General features: G+C 41.5%; 1 protein-coding gene across 15 annotated transcripts in view; it reads right to left on the bottom strand.

The window, feature by feature from the left end:
• Positions 1-19,305, bottom strand: part of Syne1 (spectrin repeat containing nuclear envelope protein 1) — a 430,253-nt gene that overhangs the window by 121,443 nt on the left and 289,505 nt on the right. For 11 of the 15 annotated variants that reach the window (XM_063233318.1, XM_013151061.3, XM_063233320.1 and 8 more), the window contains 5 exons: positions 14,312-14,479; positions 13,982-14,143; positions 6,099-6,305; positions 3,563-3,736; positions 2,484-2,675 (listed from right to left, as the gene is read on the bottom strand). In XM_063233318.1, coding sequence (XP_063089388.1) covers positions 2,484-2,675; positions 3,563-3,736; positions 6,099-6,305; positions 13,982-14,143; positions 14,312-14,479 — 903 coding nt within the window. The remainder of the gene's footprint in view (positions 1-2,483; positions 2,676-3,562; positions 3,737-6,098; positions 6,306-13,981; positions 14,144-14,311; positions 14,480-19,305) is intronic. The other 4 variants (XM_023564552.2, XM_063233321.1, XM_063233319.1 and 1 more) reach the window with 1 other exon arrangement.

Here is a 19,305-nt window from a genome sequence, read left to right on the forward strand (position 1 = left end):
ATATTAGACATAGGGAATTCTTTTACATTATTTCTCTACATTGGTTTTTATTAGTTTAAATGAAAATTGTAGATTTTTAATTTATTTCTGTAGAACTTTTTTTAAAATAAGACAGTCATCTTCCTAAATTCTTCCATGGCTTCTGATAGTTTTAAACTGACTGGATTTTGTTTTCCAGGTCATCTAATCACACAATTCACAAAAAAAGAAAAGAAGAAAAATACCTCTGAAAATATTCACTCTCTTTACACAGAAAATACAAACACCCACAGTAAATGTTCACGCAGTTTTCTTGTCAGTAGTCGTGTCCTCCTCCCTAAGTCAGCTACCAAGATGGCTGCTGCAGTGTGCCTGTGGCCCCTGGCTCCCACTGCCTCCTGCAGTTAATCAGCACTGAGAACTTCTGCTGCCCAAACCACACTGTAGACCTAGCTAGGCCGTGGCTCCCCAACATCCGACCCGCAGACAGTCTCCGTGGTCTCAGTCATCCAGAAACTGGTAGATCAGTGCCACAGCCTCTGTGCTGTGACATCTTCTTCCCTGGTCCCACAGCCCCTCCCTGGGTTCCCAACAGTGGCCCACACACTCCAGTGACTCCCAAAACCCACATAATACCTGAGGTCCTCCTGGCCCAAGGCCCCTTGTTACCTATGTCTAGGGTATGAAGATTTATGTGGCCTCTGAATTCGTATCTTGAAACCTGATCCCCCATGTGATCATATGAAAAGGTAAGACCTTTGGGAGTGATTGTTGATAGAATTAGCTTTTATAAAAGAGATTCCAGAGAGTTAGCTACACCTTTGCACCAGGTAAGGACACAGAGGAAACAGTGAGAAGGTGCCATCTATGGAGAGAGACAGAGACAGAGACAGAACCTGCTGGCACCTTGATCTTGAATTTCCTGAATTCCAGAATGTGAACCACAAGTGTCCTGTTTCTAAGCTATTAAGTGTATTGTATTTTTGTTACAGCAGCCGGACAGGCTAAGCCCTGGTTGGCTTCATTACCAGCACTCTCCTCCTGCTCGTTCCACTCTAGCCACAGACAGAACAGGCATGATCCCACCTGGCGGTCCTTAGACCTCTCTTTGCTGAGCAGGGAACTCATTCCCTCACACCCACATTTTTGCTTCTTTCGTGTGAACTTTGCCAGGATTCCTTGCTTCTTCTGTCTTTTATCATGCTATTTCTAGTTCTTATAATTTCTGTGATATAACAATGCATTCTAATTTTATTCATTGCCTGTCTGCAAAAACTGTAATCCCTCAAAGATAAGAATATACAGAAACACAGCTATGGATGGGTGTTTTCTATACTCTTTATCACATGGAAGAGTAATTCCCACATAGTAGTTTTTCAGTATTTGCTTAATCTTCATAAAACATTGCATCAACAATTTACATTTTTTAGAATAAAAAATCTGGATAGTATGCAAAAGTATATATGCAAGTTGCATGGGAGAAACTGAAAATATTCTAAGGCACAGTATATTGATATTTAGAGAGACTAAGTTGTTAATTTAGAATTCATTAGGTATGCTGCCAATAAGGAGAGGGATAAAAACAAAAGCACTCAATCTCTTAAAAATTAAAAAAAGAATAGAAAGAGCAGGACAATAAATAGAAAATAAAAAATAGACTAAGATCACCTATATTGGTAATCACAATGAATTTTAAATTATTAAAATTTAAAAGAAAACAATTTTCTAATTAAATAAATGCTCAAAACCAATGAGATATAGCTAAATCTTATTCATAAGAAAAGAAATCTAGACCATAAGGACATAAATCAAAAGGAAGTTAAAACAAAGGAAACCCAAGGAATGCTAAAAGACATGTCAGGTATCAATACTGCTCAAAAAAGCCCTAGCAATCTAACATGAAAATCACCACAAAGGAATATTAAGGCCTCTACATGATAGTAAAAGCTCTAGTCATCTGGAATAGACAATAACTCTAGGTTTTTATATGGAGAGTGAGGTATAGAAAGGACGGAACCCAGAGCCCGGGGCACGTGTGGCACGTGCTCTACAACGGAGCTGTACTCCAGCCTAAATATATGCTAATTCTAAAGTCTAAACACTAAATATTACAGTCTGAGTGTATCTAAAGCATAGAATGCATAAAAGAAATGCCAATGCATCCTAGCATGTCTTTATTTATTTATTATTTACTGGTCCCAGGGATTAAACCCACCACCTAGCGCTTGCAGGCAGGTGCTTATGCTGCTGAGCTAAATCCTCAGCCCACAAGTCTTCATTTATAACGTTCATTTAAATTTGAAGAGTCATTATTTTTCCTGTCCTTTCCTTTTCTGCAGCGCAGTCCTCAGATCTCTGTGTCCAAGTAACACTCACATAACATAGCTGAAAACACATGCCCACTTCACAGCATGAATTATCACCGGTTGCGCAGGTGTGCAATCCCCTACCCGCCCTCCAGGGGCGGCACACGGAGGAGGCCTGCGAACAGGGCCTGCCCTTACCTGGATGTGCAGCTGTCTGTCTCGAAGGGCTCTCTGCAGCTCCAGGAGGCTCCCTTTGAGCGTCCTCAGCTTCCCGGCCAGATGCTCGGCCTCATCCTTCGTGTGTGCCTTGCCCTCCAGCAGCAGATTCTCGTTGTGGAGGGACAGCTCAGACAGGGCCACCACCTTCTGCTCGATCTCCACCAGCATGTTCTGCGATGGCACAGACAGGGGTAAAGTCACACATGGGGACCAGCCTCTGCCAGCATTTTGGGAGGCTGAGGCAGGAGGGTCACAAGGGCAAGCCCACCCTGGGCAATTCAGCAACTTAGGGAGATCCTGCCTCAAAAGGTAAAAAAAAATAAAGTAATGTAGCTCTGTGTAAAGTACTGGGTTCAGTCTATAGTATCACAAAACAGAAGAATGAAGACTTTAGAGCAATTACCCCTCACATTAATTTCTAAATATTAATGTGGGATGAAGCTAATTTTATGCTTCAGATGTCAAAGTTTAGTCTCTGTCTGCCTCAAACCTACAGTTAAAGTTTCCAAATACCATCTTGGTTAAGAAAAACAGCAACGGAGCACCTGGGAATGCTTCCTGCCATGTTTACTCACAGGCTGAATCACTGACACCAGTGCCTCTCAGTAGGTTCATATTTCTTTTTAGATACTAAATACGGATACTGTAAGTATTCAGATATGTGCAGTCTTTAAAAATGCTGTAAGTGCTTCTGCAGAACTGGAGACTGAACTCAGGGCCTTTGTACTGAGTTACATCCTCAAACCCATTTTAAATTATTTTCATTTTGTGACAGGGTCTCCCTAAGCTACTAAATTGCCCAAGTTTGGCTTGAACTTGTGATCTTCCTGCCTCAGCTTCCCTGGATTACTGGTATGCACTACCATGCTGAGGGAAAAGGAAAACTTTTTAAAAAACTAAATCCCAGTTTGAGTTTCAGTTAAGCTTTTATAATGTCTTGCATCTCTGCTCTCCAAATACATGAAGTTCATAGGTTGTAAAAAGTCATATAACCCATGCCAAGACTTCTGAATATGTCTGCTCTGTGCACGTGATGTTGGCATGTGCCCTTTTTGTACCTGGCAGTCCACCAGCTGGGCCTCCATGTCCATTGGCTCCGTGGGCGCACCGAGGGCGACATCCAGATTGGCCTTTGTGCTCAAGAGCCAGTGATCCAGTTCATCGGCTTCGCAGAGGTACCGCTGCAGAGCCTGCTTGTGCCTCTGTTCCTCCAACTGATCGTTTAACTTCTCCTGAGGAATAAGCAGATGGTAACATCACTGGAAGGGGAAAGCTTGACGATTCAGCACTTGGAGAGACAGATCCAAAGCCCTGCATGACCATTCAAATCACCCGGGAAATACATGCTTAGGCTGCATCTCAGAACAACAAATCAGAATGGACTGGGAGAGCTTGGGTCTCAAAATGAGGATCTTTTAAAAAGATTTCCCAGCTAGGTGTCATGGCACACATTGGTAATCCTAGCACCTGAGAGGCTGAGACAGGTTTAAAACTAGCCTGGGCAATTTAGAAAGACATTTTCGCTAAACAAATAAACAAACAAATAAATAAGTAAAAGAAGAAGACTGGGCCAGGTGTGGTGGTGGATTAATGCCTGTAATCCCAGCATTTGGTAGGCTGAGGCAGGAGGATTGCTGTGAGTTTGAGGTCAGCCTGGGGTTACATAAGTTCAAGGCCAGTTTCTACTACATGGTGAGACTATTCCAACACCCTCCAAATAAGTAAATAAAGTGGAGTCAAGGGAGCTTGGGAATGTAGATCTGAGGTAGAACATGCCTGAGTTCCACCGCTAGTATTGAAAAAAAAATCCCCCCCCAGTGGTACTAATGTGCCCTAGAGCTGAACATGGCATCCTTAAATAATACACCTATAGGGCCAGGTAGTAACACGAATGACAGAAATTCCCCAAGAATCAGAACCAGATACTGGCATAAGATAATTGGCAAATGGCAAAAGGCACTTGGCCCAAGGTCTGCAAAGAAGCAGGGAGTGTGGGACTGCAGCAAATCAGAGAGTGTGTGGCCCATGGAGAGGGTGGCCCAGGGCATTGGTGTCTCAAGAGGAGGCAGAAAGCCAAACTCTAGATCAGATCTCTGGGTTTTTCCAGTTCTTGCAAATCATTCATGTTTTAGAAACAATCAGGCCCATACTTCCTCTTGATAACCCGCTAATTTTTCATAGGGTAAGGACATCTGAATAAGCAAGAAATTAACTCTTTTTGTTTTTATTTATGTATTTTTGGTCTTTGGGTTTTTTTTTTTTTTTTTTTTTTTTTTTTTTTTGGTTTAATTTGGTTTTGTTTTTTCTTGCTATGCAGCTCAGGCTGACCTTGAGCTCACTTGTGCCCCACACTGGTCTTGAACTTGCAACAGTCCTCTTGCCTCAACCTGAGTGCTTGGATTACAGGCGTGTGCCACCACACCCAGCTCAAGAAAACTAACTCTCAACTGTAGATTCTCTAGATGTTATTTTTTTAAAGTGCATAATAATACTATTTTTCTATTATAATGTTTATTAAATTGTTTAAATGGTAATTCATGAGAAGAGACATACTGATTTTAAATCTATCCATAATCAATTGTATGGATACAAGATTTGAACTGATCACATTGGTGCACATCTGGATCCCAGCACGCTGAAAAGCTGTGCCAGCAGCATCACAGATCAAGCCCAATTTTGGCAATTTAGTGATTTAATGAGAACCTGGCTCCAAACAAACAAATAAATGTAAAAAGGGCTAGGGATGAAAAAAAGAAGAATTAAGATGTCTTATGTCTATGTACCAACTCCCCGTGACAAATGTAATCAGTACAAACTGTGGACACGCACTAATACAAAGGGCTTCAAAAAATTAAAAATGGACTAGGGATGCAGCTCATTGCAAAGGCCTTGGGTTCAATCCCCAGTACCATTAGGGGAAAACAAAAACAAAAACAAAAACAAAAACAACACTATAAGAGAATAAGTAAATTTAGAAACAGTCCATACATCCAATAATAGGACCATAGTCAACAGAATTATGGTAAAGCACCAGCTAAATGAAGTAATACTAAGTTCACATCGTAAGAAATACACTGAGAACCGGAACACCACAGGGTCCAGGAGACCCCAGGAGGCAAACGCCTCCCCACCCACAGCAGTGACCATACTAGCATCTGCCATTCTATGCTCCTAGGACTGAGTTACGTGAGAATATACCAAAATAGCTGATTTTGTAAGCACATGGATTATTATTGCCAAAATTTGTCTCTATACCAAATAATATTTATATTAAGTAATGTAAGAACCAGGCTCTGAAGTGTATTTTCAAGAATCACGAAGTTTTAATTGGCTGCCAGGGAGGAGGCAGCGTCTCTTCTTTATAGTCTTGTAATATCAGCCCTCAAGAGCTCTTATTATGCAAACCCTCTACAGCCCCCTAAACTCACGCCTCCCTGAAGGGGAGAAGGATGAAGGATTCAGAGCTTTGCACTGACCCAGCCCTACTGCTTAGCCTTCCGCAAACAGCTCGGGCTCCTAGGGAGGATCGCGCCCATCACGTGCACATCGGTGAACCCCATTTGGAAGGGAGGGCAAGGGCGTGTGCCTGGTTACCTCCAGCAGCTGTCGTTTGCCCGCAGCCTTCATCCGGATGGTGGACATGCGCTCGGCCAGCACCGTGAGTGTGGACTGCAGGGCCAGCTGCTCTGCAGGGTCTGACTCCCGCGCCTCGAACACCATCTCCTCTGCCAGGGAGGCCTGCAGCGCGTTGATTTCGTCCTGGACCATGAGGATCTCGTCCATCAGCGCCTGCAGGGAAGACTGGGGAATCACGCTCCTGTATGCATCTCCTCCCTGCCTGCGTCTCACACCCACAGAGACAGGCAGAAGACCGGTCAGGACTTTAACCAGAAATTGGGGCTACAAAACTAAGCTTCAAAATGAAATACCAGGAGAGGCCAGAGTACTCAGGGTATTTCTGATCTTAATGCTGTGTGTGCCACTAGTCGAAGTCACTTTGAACAAATCAATAAACCTTTTCGGCTTTCAACACTTATCCATAATTCAGGGGACAGGTGTTCACTTATGTCCAAGAGTCTGTGTCTATGCTGAACGTAAAATTCATTGTTTGCAGGTGGAGACAGGGGCACAGGCCTGTAATTCTACTGCTATAGGAGACTGAGGTAGGAAGATCATAAATTCAAGCCAATCCTGGGAAACGTAGCCAATCAGTGGCTTTCTGTCCCCATAAAGGCTTTGGATGTAGCACAGTGCGAAGGCTCTGGGTTTAAGCCCCAACACCAGCCCTGCCCCCAGTCACCTTTCACATTACATAAGACACGAAAATTTTAACGTCTTTCTGCTATTGTCCTCATTTTTCTCCTTACCTATCCAGCTCTGACAACATGAAGTCTCTCAGGCCCTATATCCAGACCCTCTTTTCTGTCTTCCAACTCTCTTCTGGGCAATGTCTATTCCCAAGTTTTCAACTGCGTTCTCACACAAAGTACCTCAAAGGACAGGTCTTTAACCCAGACATCTGCCTGAAATTTCAGGCTTTGTGTATTCAAATGGCATAGTTCATGGATGTTTCCACTATTCTAAGTATTGTTGGTGTAGTTGTAAAAATTACAATAGGCCATCATTTTGGATTAAGGTCTTGCCTTGGACCCAAGAGAAAAGACCCCAAATTCAAATGGGTGACCCAAAATCAAGTACCATATCACCAGCCCTAAACTAAGGCATTTGCCTAGCCTCCTGAGAAACCAGATGAGGCAGCCAAATTTCCCCAATGGATGGGTTTCAAATGTCATGAAAACATGATTATCTCTGCTTTAATCCTATTATGACAAAAGCAACTTGATGTTAACCAGTTAGTTACTTTTTTCTCTCCTGCTTTACAAGAAAGTAACTTGAAATGACCAATCTTCTGTTAGTGACTTCTGCCTTTTATTTTTTAGCCCTTTTTGTCTGTGAAACTAAATTCTTCTGTTTTGGTCCATTTGAATACTTTCTGTATTCAGTGAAGTGTTGCCCAGTTCTAGTATCAAAAAATAAAGCCTAGTAAGAGCTTCAGGATGATGTGTGGTAGTTTCTTGTCTTCTGATAGTATAAAGCCTGCTTCGCCCCACCTTCCTCGGCCACACCCCACTGCTTAAGATGCAGCGTCAGGAGTCTGTCTTCCTGTCTTCCTCTCCCCCAACCTTAATCAATCCACCATTCACCCTCACTGCCCTGAAATGTAGGCAAGAGAGCCCCGTAGCCCCCTTCCCTCCACCGGCCCCAAAGTCAACCTCCCCTCTTGTTTCAAAAGTCTTAAGTCTCTCAATGGGTTTGCCTGTCACACTCTTCTCTGTCCAGTCCATTTTTTACAAAGCCATTACAGAGACATTTCAAAAATATGTGTGAGCTCTTCTTATATACACCCCTGCCCCACTTCTAAGTATGTAATGGCTTCCCGCTTATAAAATAAAATATAAACTCCTTACTTACTGATATGGTCTCATCTAGCCTCTTCTATCACACTCCCAACTCAATTTCCACCTTCTTAGTTAACTCCAGGGTCCCCACCCCTTTCTGACCTCAGGGACTTTGCATATGCACTCCCTGAGGCTGGAACACTCCTTTCTACCCTTCAGGATGGCTCCCTTCATCCTTCCGTCTAAGGTTAATGTCTCACCTCCACAGGCCTCTCTCCTGCAGGGACTCTGCATCATTCTCTCCCGATAGCACCCTGTTTACCATCTACCACAATTGTTATGTTTTTATTTCTCACTTGTCTTATTGTATGGCTTGATCTTTACATGGAATATTCACAAGGGAAATTTTTACTCAGGATTTGAATAGCATGTTAGAAAAACAGGCATCATGGCAAGAGACAGGACCATGACCAAGCAATGTAGCTTAGGCGCTGTGTCTGCTAACATTTTGTGGTCTCCAATGTGTTTGTCCTGGCAAGCTTCACTATAAGCACAGTGCCTCCTCTGAATGAGCTCCCCGTAAATATTAAAAACAGATAACAGCAAAATATCCTTACTTTTTCTCATATCTTGTCTGTCTATCTTATTTTTTTTCTTCTTTTGATACAAGTTTTTTGTATGTACTCCAGGTTTTGGACTTGAGATCCTCCTGAGCGCTGGAATTACAGGCATAAACTACTACGCTCAGCTCGATTTTTAAGAGGATCACACTGACATTATCACATGCATCCAGAACAGTGCAGTCTGCACATGTGAGGCCTATCAGTTTTCACAAACTGTACCCACTTTTGCTGGTGCCACCCAGATCAAGAAACACAAACTTGGCAGGACTCAGCACAGCCCTTGACCTCCTCCCCATGGCCACTTGCCTCTTTCCTAACACAGTGTTGACCCAGGAACAGATAACCCTGCACTGTACTTCAGCTTTATGTAAAGGGAATCAAGGGCTGTGTTGCTTTGTGTCTGGCTTTCTTCACTCCCCACCAGCACTGTGAACTGTTTGTGTTGCTGCATGTAGGGTTCATTGCCATATCATTGAGCCCCGGTTTGTGACTCTTTCACATTCATAATGGGGTCTCAGTCCAGTGTTCATACTCAGTTGGCTATGAGGGGTAGTGGTTATATGACACTATGAATATTCTAAATGTATTATACACTTTTGAGTAATTCATCTTATATCATGTGAATTTCATTTTAATTTAAAAAATACTCAAAGTTCAAACATGCCTTCAGCCTCATAATTTTGAATACAAGAGCTGATGAGCAGTGATTCTGCCAGGGTATCTGATTCAAAACTAAGGCAAGGAAGACAAACTACTTGTTCTTGGGTTTCTGATTTATGATGAGGAGGAGGGCATGAGTGACTCATAAGTGGTCTAGGGGAGAGCCTGGACTCAGAAGGATGTAACAAGAGGAGTGGAAATCCGGAGACTGGATTTGATTAGTGCTTGCTATATGCATGATACGGAACTATTACACTGATTCCCATTACTATATACAATTGATACATGTGAATAAAATAAAATTACAAACCAGGCATGGTGACACATACCTATAATCTCAGAACTCTAGGAGGCTGAGACAGGAGGATGGCAATGTTGAGCCCAGTTTGGGCAATTTAGCAAGACACAAGCTCAAAATAATTATAATAATAATAAAAATAAATAAATGATAAAAACAAAGAGTGGACTAGGGAAGTACTTCAGTGCAAAGGCACTGAGTTCAGTCTCTAGTCCCAGAAAAAAAAATTTACTTTTAACTTCAATACACAGAAGTACTTTGAGCTTCTCTAAAATGCTTAGCTCTTTAGTAGAAAGGGAAACACATAGAGCTCATGTTAGTTCAACCCAGAAAATAAATATTACTATTCATGTTGACTCTCAGAACTGTTTATGAAGAGTTAGTTTTTTTTTCAGAACTATTTGAGTTGTTATGTACATTAAAAAACAAAACTAGCTGTGCCTGGTGGCATAGGACCATAATCCCAGTGTTACAGGCAGCTGAGCAGTTAGACACGTTATAGGCAGTCAGACAAGGCTAGGCCCTCAAAGAAGCCAGCAAGGGGAGGATGTCTGGTGACCTTGGAGGAGACACACCTTAAGACACAAAACAAAACAAATGCAACCACACCCTTAAGTATAAATTTTAGGGACTAGGTATGGACATTTTGAGAAGCCAGAGTCACCATCCCAACTCCCTACAGGAAGAATCAGTTATCAATAACAATGCTCACTTGCTATGTGACTGGCTTCCCCATTTGTCCCTGATTTGATCAATTTTCTCTGAACAATTAAATCTATTGGTTGGCCACAGCTCTGTTTCACCTCATGCCCATCTGCCTTATGAGTTCCCAGTTTTCCCCACTTTAGACCCATTTCATCTCATGGTTTTACTCTAGAAATTTCCTAGAAAATACAGAATCTTTGCAACCCATTTGGGACCCTTTCTGTCTCCCTCTCAGACAGAAGTTTTTTTCTCTCAATAAGTATTTCTACTCTTAACCTTCATTGTTCCTAAAATTCATTTTTCAATTTTAGAGAACATGAACTCATACGGGACATATAGTAGGTCGGGAGTTTTGTTCCTGTATATCACCAGCTCTCAGAAGCCTGGGGCAGGACGATCATAAGTTTAAGCCTGACTTGTGTAATTTAGCAAGTTAGTGAGACCCTGTATAAAAAAGCAAAACAAAACATAAAAAACAAAAATGGACTGGGATTGTAACTCAGTGGGAGGGCAATGGGTTCAAACCCTAATACCTAAGGAAAAAAAAGTAAAAACAAAACTTCAGGGCCCTACCTGCCATGTCAATGATCTTAGTGTGGTAAAGACAACACACATCCCCAAGAGTCAGATGCCAGGATAACAAAGTCCTGACCAGAAAGGGCTTTCTATTCAGAACATCAGCCACTGTCAGCTAATGGGACAGCATGAAAGATTTACAATGAAAACCTATGGTTCCATGCAGAGAGAGTTACAGGAAAGTGTCTGGTATCCCACTCAAATTTAATAGATTTAGTCAATGTTTAAGGGGAAAATGCAAGAATTGGGTTAGTTCTTCAAGAAAACAATACTCCCAAGAGAGTGTTAGGAAAGAAATAACAGCTCTAGCATTTCTATTAAAATTTTAAAATATAAAAAGTATACTGGACTTTCTTATTCCCATTCAGTTGAAATTTAGAAATAGCAATTCTATTACAGTGCTCAGAATTCTTAAGTACCAGTGCAACAGACAGGCACAAATTTAGCTCTTGTGATACCAATAGCTTTCATGTCAGCAGCTCTGTCCCAGAATTTGTGGAACTGAAGTACAGACAGAGAAAGGTGCCAAAAATAACTCTTATGAAAATGTCAGATTTGTGATGATTTGCAAAATTATATCGAATTAAGCACACTTTATTTTCTTTCCTTCTCCTGAGAATATTAATGTAAGTATTAAGCCCCAATGTCTGGTAATCACCATTGAATTAATTGCATCTTCTAACTACTACGATGATTGACAATGGCATTCCCAAATTGGAAAGGGACAAAAATCAAGCAGCTGGCCTTAATTCAAAGAAAAGTTATAACTACATTTTTAACTTATAGTAGTTATCATTAATGTACAATTTTGACTTTTCTCCATTAAGTTCTTTGAACAAAGTAATAATTCTGCTCCCTTTTGCTTACTTGTGTGTGTTTTTTAGACTAACCATGGAAGCGGTGGTTGCCTGTTGGGAGGTAATTTGCATTCTTAATTAAGAACTTTGCTGTATTCCTGCAGGCCACCAGGATTCCAGGGTCATACTACTCCTAACTCCTGTGGAAGTCCTAGAAGGGTTTGTGGGAGCTATGGTCAGTGGAGGTGACCTGAAGATAGAGAAAAAGAGTTAAACTATTTAACCTGGTGAATTCTTGGCTCCTGACAATCTAGTGATGTAACCCTTCAGTGAAGTCTGATCCAACCTGCAGAAAATTCACGGCATATTCTCTTTGGATGCTTACAGGAAGTGGGCACTTTTAGGACAGCAGCCCATCAAAGCTGGCCTGTGATCTTGTCAAGCCCTCTCCTCTAGGTCCCAAGAAGATAGATTTGGGGGACAAGAATGCAGGTAGTACCAGAAGACTGGGAAAGCCAGAAGTGTCAGGGAAATACTGGCAAAGAAACAGTCCCCTTGGATCAGGATGACATGGCTGTCGGCAAAAAGAAACTGGTGCATTGGTTACAGAGGACTATGTGACCCGGAAGCCTGTCCAGAAGGGAGAGGGTCTTTGGAAGGGGAGGGGGCTAGTAAAACCATAGGTGGGGCTCAGAGGAAAGCAGCATTGTCCTCATGATTGTTCTGGTCTACAAAAATTCTTGTTTGCTTGTTTATTTGTTTCAGTACTAGGGACTGAATGCAGGGCTTTGATCCTGAGTTACATTCTCAGTGGTTATTTGTTAAATGTGGAGACAGGGTCTTGATAAATTGGCCAGAGTGGGCTCAAATTTATGATCTTCATGCCTCAGTCTCCCAGAGTGCTGGAGTTACAGGCATGTGCCACCACACCCAGCAAGGTTAATTTTGTACTTTATTACACTCTCCCCAAACCTGGTAGATTATGTGAGACTTTAGACGGCAGAAAGATCTTCAGAAAGTGGTTTATCATAAGCAGGACTACAGATAGGACTTGATTTTTATCTTAAGAAATTACAAGAGGATCATTAACATGAAACCACTATTTCACAATATGCTGTCTTTAGATGAAATATTCTTATTAGTGTTATCCTGCAAGGCCTCATATTGCAAAAGAATGAAATTGTATCTGACATAACATATGAATAAGCAATGCAGTCTCAGGTTATCTGGCTTCTAAAACCAGAAAGACAAAGCATAGGGCTTCACTTTTAAAGCAGATATAGTTCCCTGTCTTTGATGGATAGAAATATCATACCAAGGTTTTATAGTTTTTCATTGACATCTAAAAATGCCTTTCTTATCCTCTGCCTTTCATAGGGTTGTCACATTCTACCTGGTCTGGATCAGGGGACAGCACAATTTTGCCATATCCCACTGCATATGCAGCAGGTAGATGCACACAGCCCTGTCCTTGGTCCCGTCTCCTACCCCACATACATACCACCATGTACCACTGTGGGTTAATAGCATATCTGACAATAACACTACAAGTACATTAAAAACAATAACATTAAAAATCAGATTTTAATATATGCACGTTTCTTAGCATGAATTTTAAATTGATGCATTTTTAATATCTTCCTGAATTAGGTTAATATAATCAGTTCCGTTTTTTCATGGAGAGCTGAAGCTCTGTCTAGTCTAAACAACGCTTTTTGTTTTTTAGTACTGAGGCCTTAACCCAGGGCCTTTGCACTGAGCTACATTACCAGCCCTTAATGTTTTGTCTTTTTAATTTTAAGACAGGATCTCTTCTAACTGTTAAATTGCCCAGGCTTAGTTTGAATTTGTGATTCTCCTGCCTTAACCTCTCAGCCTCCCAGAACGCTGGACCACAGGTGTGTACCACCACACCTGGTTAATACAACCTTTGAAAAAGTGACTGAAGTCAGAACACACTGAAATCAGAAGATTAGGACTGAGAACCCCTTCTTTTCCAGCTACTTCTTTGTCTGCTGAAGTCAGATTAGCAATCTTAATTGATAACTAGAGGTAGGCACACTCTGACTATTCCCCAGAGAATGTAGATTTGGGGTGCATTTAGTTCTTACAACGACGACTAACAATTTCAAAGCAATTTGGAAACTGTAAGGAAATGCATTTTGTGTTAGAAAATACAAAAGCAACATCAATGCATGTAGCTTTATACAACTGGGTATCAAGTGGGTATCAATCTTTTTTTTGCTTTCTTAGATCCCTCTGTGAAGCAATCCTGGACACTGTATCACAGGAATATTATTTATTGTGCAAGACCTGCTGGTCTGCTCTCCAAAAGCGGGCATGACAGGCCCTGCAGTCACAAGGACAGCACACCTACGTAACCACACCAGAGGCAGAAGTCATCCATCACCACGTTTACCTGATGTTCGGCCATCTGGCTTTCCGGACTCCTGCCGGGCTTGAGGCTCTCACTAAGCTTCATCTCAATGGTCTCCATTTTTGTCGAGATGGACTGGAGAGAGTCCTGGTACCTCTGCTGGCGTTCCAAAGCCTCATACAGCGTGCGCTGCTTTTCACTGATCTAAACAAGAAAAGGGATCTTACCAACAGTTTCCTCCATCTTATCTTCAAGATTGCAACATTTCTTTCCTCATTGCTTTACCCAAGGGTGTTCAACTCTGGACGGGATGTGTAACTCTTCATGTTTCATAAGGTAACACCTGAGGTAATGGCTGTGTGGTGAGCTTACCACGTTTTTTAAAGTTTCCCAAGAACGCTGCAAATCACCCAGTTTGGCAGTAGCAGATGGCTCCAGTCCTGGCTCATAGAACTCCTGGGATGCTGATGTGCTGGGGTGGATCCTGGCAGCATCTGTCTGCAGCCTCTCAGCAGACAAGGCTTGGTAATAAGCAATGTCCTGTAAAAGAAAGCACAGCATTCGGTTCAAAAGGGAAGACTCAGTATAGACCGATGTGCTTGAGGTCCTGTTTGTCATGTAGAGGAAAGGTCTAGGATTTCCTTCCTTGCAGGCAGTTACATACTGGGGAAACTAGTAAAATCTTGTGATAAGGTCTTTAGAAATATCAATGTATATTACATTATGTGCATTGTAATTATTTTATTACTTTAAACATTTAGTTGTATAAATCATAAAACAATTTTACCAGTATTTCAAGTTGCCAAAACTCATTTTATGTAATGGAAACACAAAGGGTTTAAGTGGTACACATATATTTAAAAGCAGATTATTTCATATATCCAAATAAGAGGACCTAAATGATCTGGTTTCTACACTGCTCTTCAATGTATTGATTAAAGTTTTGAATGCTTTTTTTTTTTTTTTTTTAATGAGACAAGGGCTTGCTACACAGTTCGGGCTGGGCTCAAATTTACTATGTAGCTCAGGATGGTCCCAAACTCAAGAATCTCTTGGAGCCTGACCCTCTGAAGTGCCAGGATTACAGGTTTGAACCATCACACCTGGCTCTGAATAACTTTTAAAGTATTTGAGTTTTTAAAATTAAATCTATCCTTTGTGAGGTCCTGTATCAAAATGGATGGGGGCTGAAAATGTTGCACAGTACAAAGACCCTGGGTTTACTCCCTGTGCCGCACAAAAAACCTTGAACCTATAGACAGTAAGTCTGAAGATGTAGCTAGATCTTCATTATTCACGAGTTCATTATTTATATAAATTAAATATTTTAATTTCAAATAAAGGAAAATGTAATGATGTTGTAGCTACTGTAAGAAACTCATAACAACCAGGGATTTAACTCACTGGCACAAGCACCTGCGTGGCAAATGCTAGGTTGTGAATTCAATTCCTGGTACTGAAAAAAAAAAAAAACAAACAAATAACAAAAGGATTTCTTTTTCTTCTTGATGCCATGTCTACAATTACTTAAACCTCTTTCTCACCAACAATACCCTTCTTTCCCTAGCCCCTTTAACCTTTACTTCACTGGTTTGGAAAACTCCAACCATGACATAATCCAAACTTATAGTCCACGGTGTATGTGCACACATGCAACACACATACACACACAATCAAAGCCATCATGGAATCACCCTGCTACTTCTCAAATGACTGTAAGTCTGTCTCTATTCAGACACAGCCTCATCGCATGCTTGCCAGTTTTCTTCCTTAAACATTATTCTTCCTCCTTCTCCTAGAATCCTGTGAACTGGATTGCACAGCCCAGTCTCAACATTCTATCCTTCTGTTGATTCCATCTTCAGTTGATGAATACGGTCAATTCTCTTCCATCTGAGAACATTGGGCGCACTCTGTGGTTTTGATTTCTTTCATCATCTTATATCTTAGAAAATCCCATGGACCACAATGCAAAGGACCACAACCAGGGAACTCACTTGCACACACAAGTTTAGTCCTCATTTTTCCCTTTCACTTCTGGGTTTTTTTTTTTTTTTTTTTTTGGTACCAGGGATCAAACTCACGACCTTGTGTGTGCCAGACAGGGTGCTTATGCCACTGAGCCAAATCCCCTTAAACCAGTTTCTGTAAACTGGGCGTGGTGGCTCACACATGTAATCCCAGCACTAAGGAGGCTGAGGCAGGAGGATCATTGTGAGTTTAAGACCATCCTGGGCTACAAAGTGAGCTCAAGGCCAACCTGAATGGTATAGAGAGTCACTGTTTCAAAAAGGCACACACACGCAAAACCAACCAGTTTCTGATCAAAGTAGTTTAGATGAGTGTGTTCACCTTGTCCACTCTAAGTACCAGATCAGATTTCCACGCTGGTGACCACGTAACAATGACCCTCACCACAGCTGTCAGTGGCTGCTTCTCTGTGAAATGAAATGGTCATTTTTCAACTTTGGTCTTGCTTCTCCTCTGTAGTATTCAATTTCCCAGCCCCTTCGCAAACAACCTGCCTTTGAACTCACAGTGATGCTCACTCTTCAGCCTCCCACATGTGGGGATTATAGTTGTGCGCCACCACACTGGGATGGAAGCACGTTTAACCTTTCCAACTTTCTAGTCATTTAAGGTTTTTCTTTTGTAGTTTATTATTCCACTAACTCGTGGATAATTGGCAAATTTATTAGCACTAGACTCCCATCTGTAATTGCTCACATATACCCCAGAGCATCTTCAAACTCAGTACTTCCTGAAGGAACGTGATGAAAAATGGGTTCAGGAAGAAATAAGCCTTTTCCATCTCTTGATAAGTGGAATTCTACTCACCTAAGCTTTAAGTTCAGAATATTTTTTGGATTTCTGTTCACCCTCATCCCTCAGGTTTATGCGAGGATGAAACTCTCCCAACACACACCCTTCCTGTGGTCTAGTCTGAAGTTCTCATCACAGTGACAACTTCCTAACTCAAAGGTGGCACGCTGGCAGGCACATTTGGTTTGGCTTCATTATTCATGAATCTGTATTCAACATTACACACTGTTTTAAAAAATTATCTTAAGACAGAACTCTCATAAAAATTCAGATTCTTTTGGAAATCAGAAGGTGTGGGGTGATGGCCCTGTGTTTCCTATAGTCCCCTTAATAGGGGGTGTCTCTGTTGTGTGGAGCAGTGCTATTCAGATCCCTATCTGCCTCGCTGGCCTGATTGTCTTCCTGTCACCTCGACTCACCTAAGATGAGAGTGTGCAACTTCGGTCACTAACTCTGGCTTTCTTGGCTTTGAGTTTGTTCACTGGCATCCTAACATGTTTGATAATTCAGAATGACCACTTCTAACCCTCAGATCTGGGCATAGCTACTATTTAAATTCCCTCCATGGTTGACTATCAAGGACCCTCATGATGTGGTACCACCAACCCTCCACTCTCATTTCCACTCTGTGTCCCTAACTTTTGTGTCTGTACTTACACTGAAACTATCTGTAGTTGCCTGGCTGGGCCATTTTTCTTCCTGCCTCTATAGCTTTCCAACTGGGTTTCTTCACTTATACCTTAGTGCATTCCAATGGCCTAACTGTGCTTTCCCTTTAACATGAAAGAGGCATCACTGACCTGTGCTTGAAGCCCACCTAACTTAGGTGCTTCCTCTGTGGTTCCCATCACTTACGGAGGCTCCTCATCCGGGCACCTGCTACACTCATCCCAACATTTTTTTTTTTTTTTTTTTTTTGCTCTCTCACAAACTGTGAGCTCCTTAAACACTGTGACACTGCCTGTTGTTCATCATGAACACACTGCAGAGTGTTGAGCTAGGAACAGGTAGGCATCTGTGCTCCTAATGAATCACATGTAAAAGTACATTTGTAGCTGGTGTGGCAGTACACACCTAAAATCCCAGCACTCTGGGAGGCTGAGTGAGAAGGAGCCCAAGTTCAAGTCTGAGTGATTTAGCAAGAGCCTGTCCCACATAAGAAATAAAAAATGGGCTTGGGACATAGCTCAGTGGAAAGGCCCTGGGTTTAATCCCCAGAACCATAAAAAAGCACTTTCATAATCCCTACCACTTTACACACATGGAAGGTAATACAGCAGTCCCACTCCATCTGAGGTTTCACTCTGCACTTTCAACTACCCGTATTTTTCATTATGGACTGAACAATATAAATGGAAAATTCTAGAAATAAATAATTTGTATGTTTTATATAACTTACACTGTACATTGTACATTTATATAACTTACACTGTACATTGTTCTAACTGTTCTCTTTCATTGGTATTGTTTTTAATCTCTGTGTTTAACTTATAAAATAACTTCATCATGGATAGGCATGTATGGGAGAACACAATGCCTATTGTGTTTTCTGTAATCTGTGGTTCCCAGAATCCCCTGGGAGTCTTTGAATGTATGATCTGTAGATAAGGATGAATTCCACCACTGCTGTCTGCAAGGAAAAGGAAAAAGTAGCTTTATATGTGTACAGATTTTAAATTATACACTCTTATAAACAAATAAGCTTCCAAAAAGAGCTACAATATAATGAATTTGTTACAAAACATCATTTCTGTCCGTCTCTGTGTATATGGCTCATGGCAGGACTGACAACTTGTTTCCTAAAATAAGTCAAAAACATATCACCTTTTGCAGATGAATATCTGAGTCTGTTTGAGGACTGACTACATAAACTCAATAAAATAAATCAGTCTGTTCTATAAATAATTACTAAACTCAATATTAGTGCATTAGTGAAGAATCGTCCTTAGATACATCTTTCACTGCTTATGTTCTCAAGTTAGGAGAGGTCCTGCCCAGTCACTTTCCAAGGAAGTGATTCTGGGCAATCATAGTTACTGATCTGCATTTTCCAGTTTATAAAGTACTTTCATGGTTAACTTCACATTTCATTTTCCCGTTTTGTGAGTTTATCAGTATTGCTTCCTGATTGCATATGAAGGGGTCAAGGGACTTCCCAGGAACACAGCTTAGAGGAAGAAGGGCTGGGACCTGGGAGAGCTTCTGACCTACAGGGCAGTCATCCGTCCTCCCTTCACTGCTCTTTTTAAGTGCTGCTTCCCTCAATTCTTCTGTGGAGCCTGTCTTGGCTTGTGTCCAGGGGATCAAGAAGCCTGCAGCACATTTGGGGGACGCCTCATTGCTGCCTCTCTCCCATGGGGTGAGTTGTTATTGTTACTTTTAACTAGTAGCTACTGTCAGAGACTAAACACACAGGCTGGAAATGGGATCAAGCCCTTATGTAATGAGAGCTACTTACAGAAGCAGCAAGCACAAAACCTCTTTCAACAGCTGCGATGTTACACAGCGGTTATATTTGGCTGTTCCTAGACACCACTGTGGAC

The sequence above is a fragment of the Cavia porcellus genome, unplaced genomic scaffold, assembly GCF_034190915.1.
Source record: "Cavia porcellus strain 051 isolate PalLab524CR breed Dunkin Hartley unplaced genomic scaffold, mCavPor4.1 scaffold_22, whole genome shotgun sequence".
In the NCBI taxonomy this organism is placed as follows: Eukaryota; Metazoa; Chordata; class Mammalia; order Rodentia; family Caviidae; genus Cavia; species Cavia porcellus.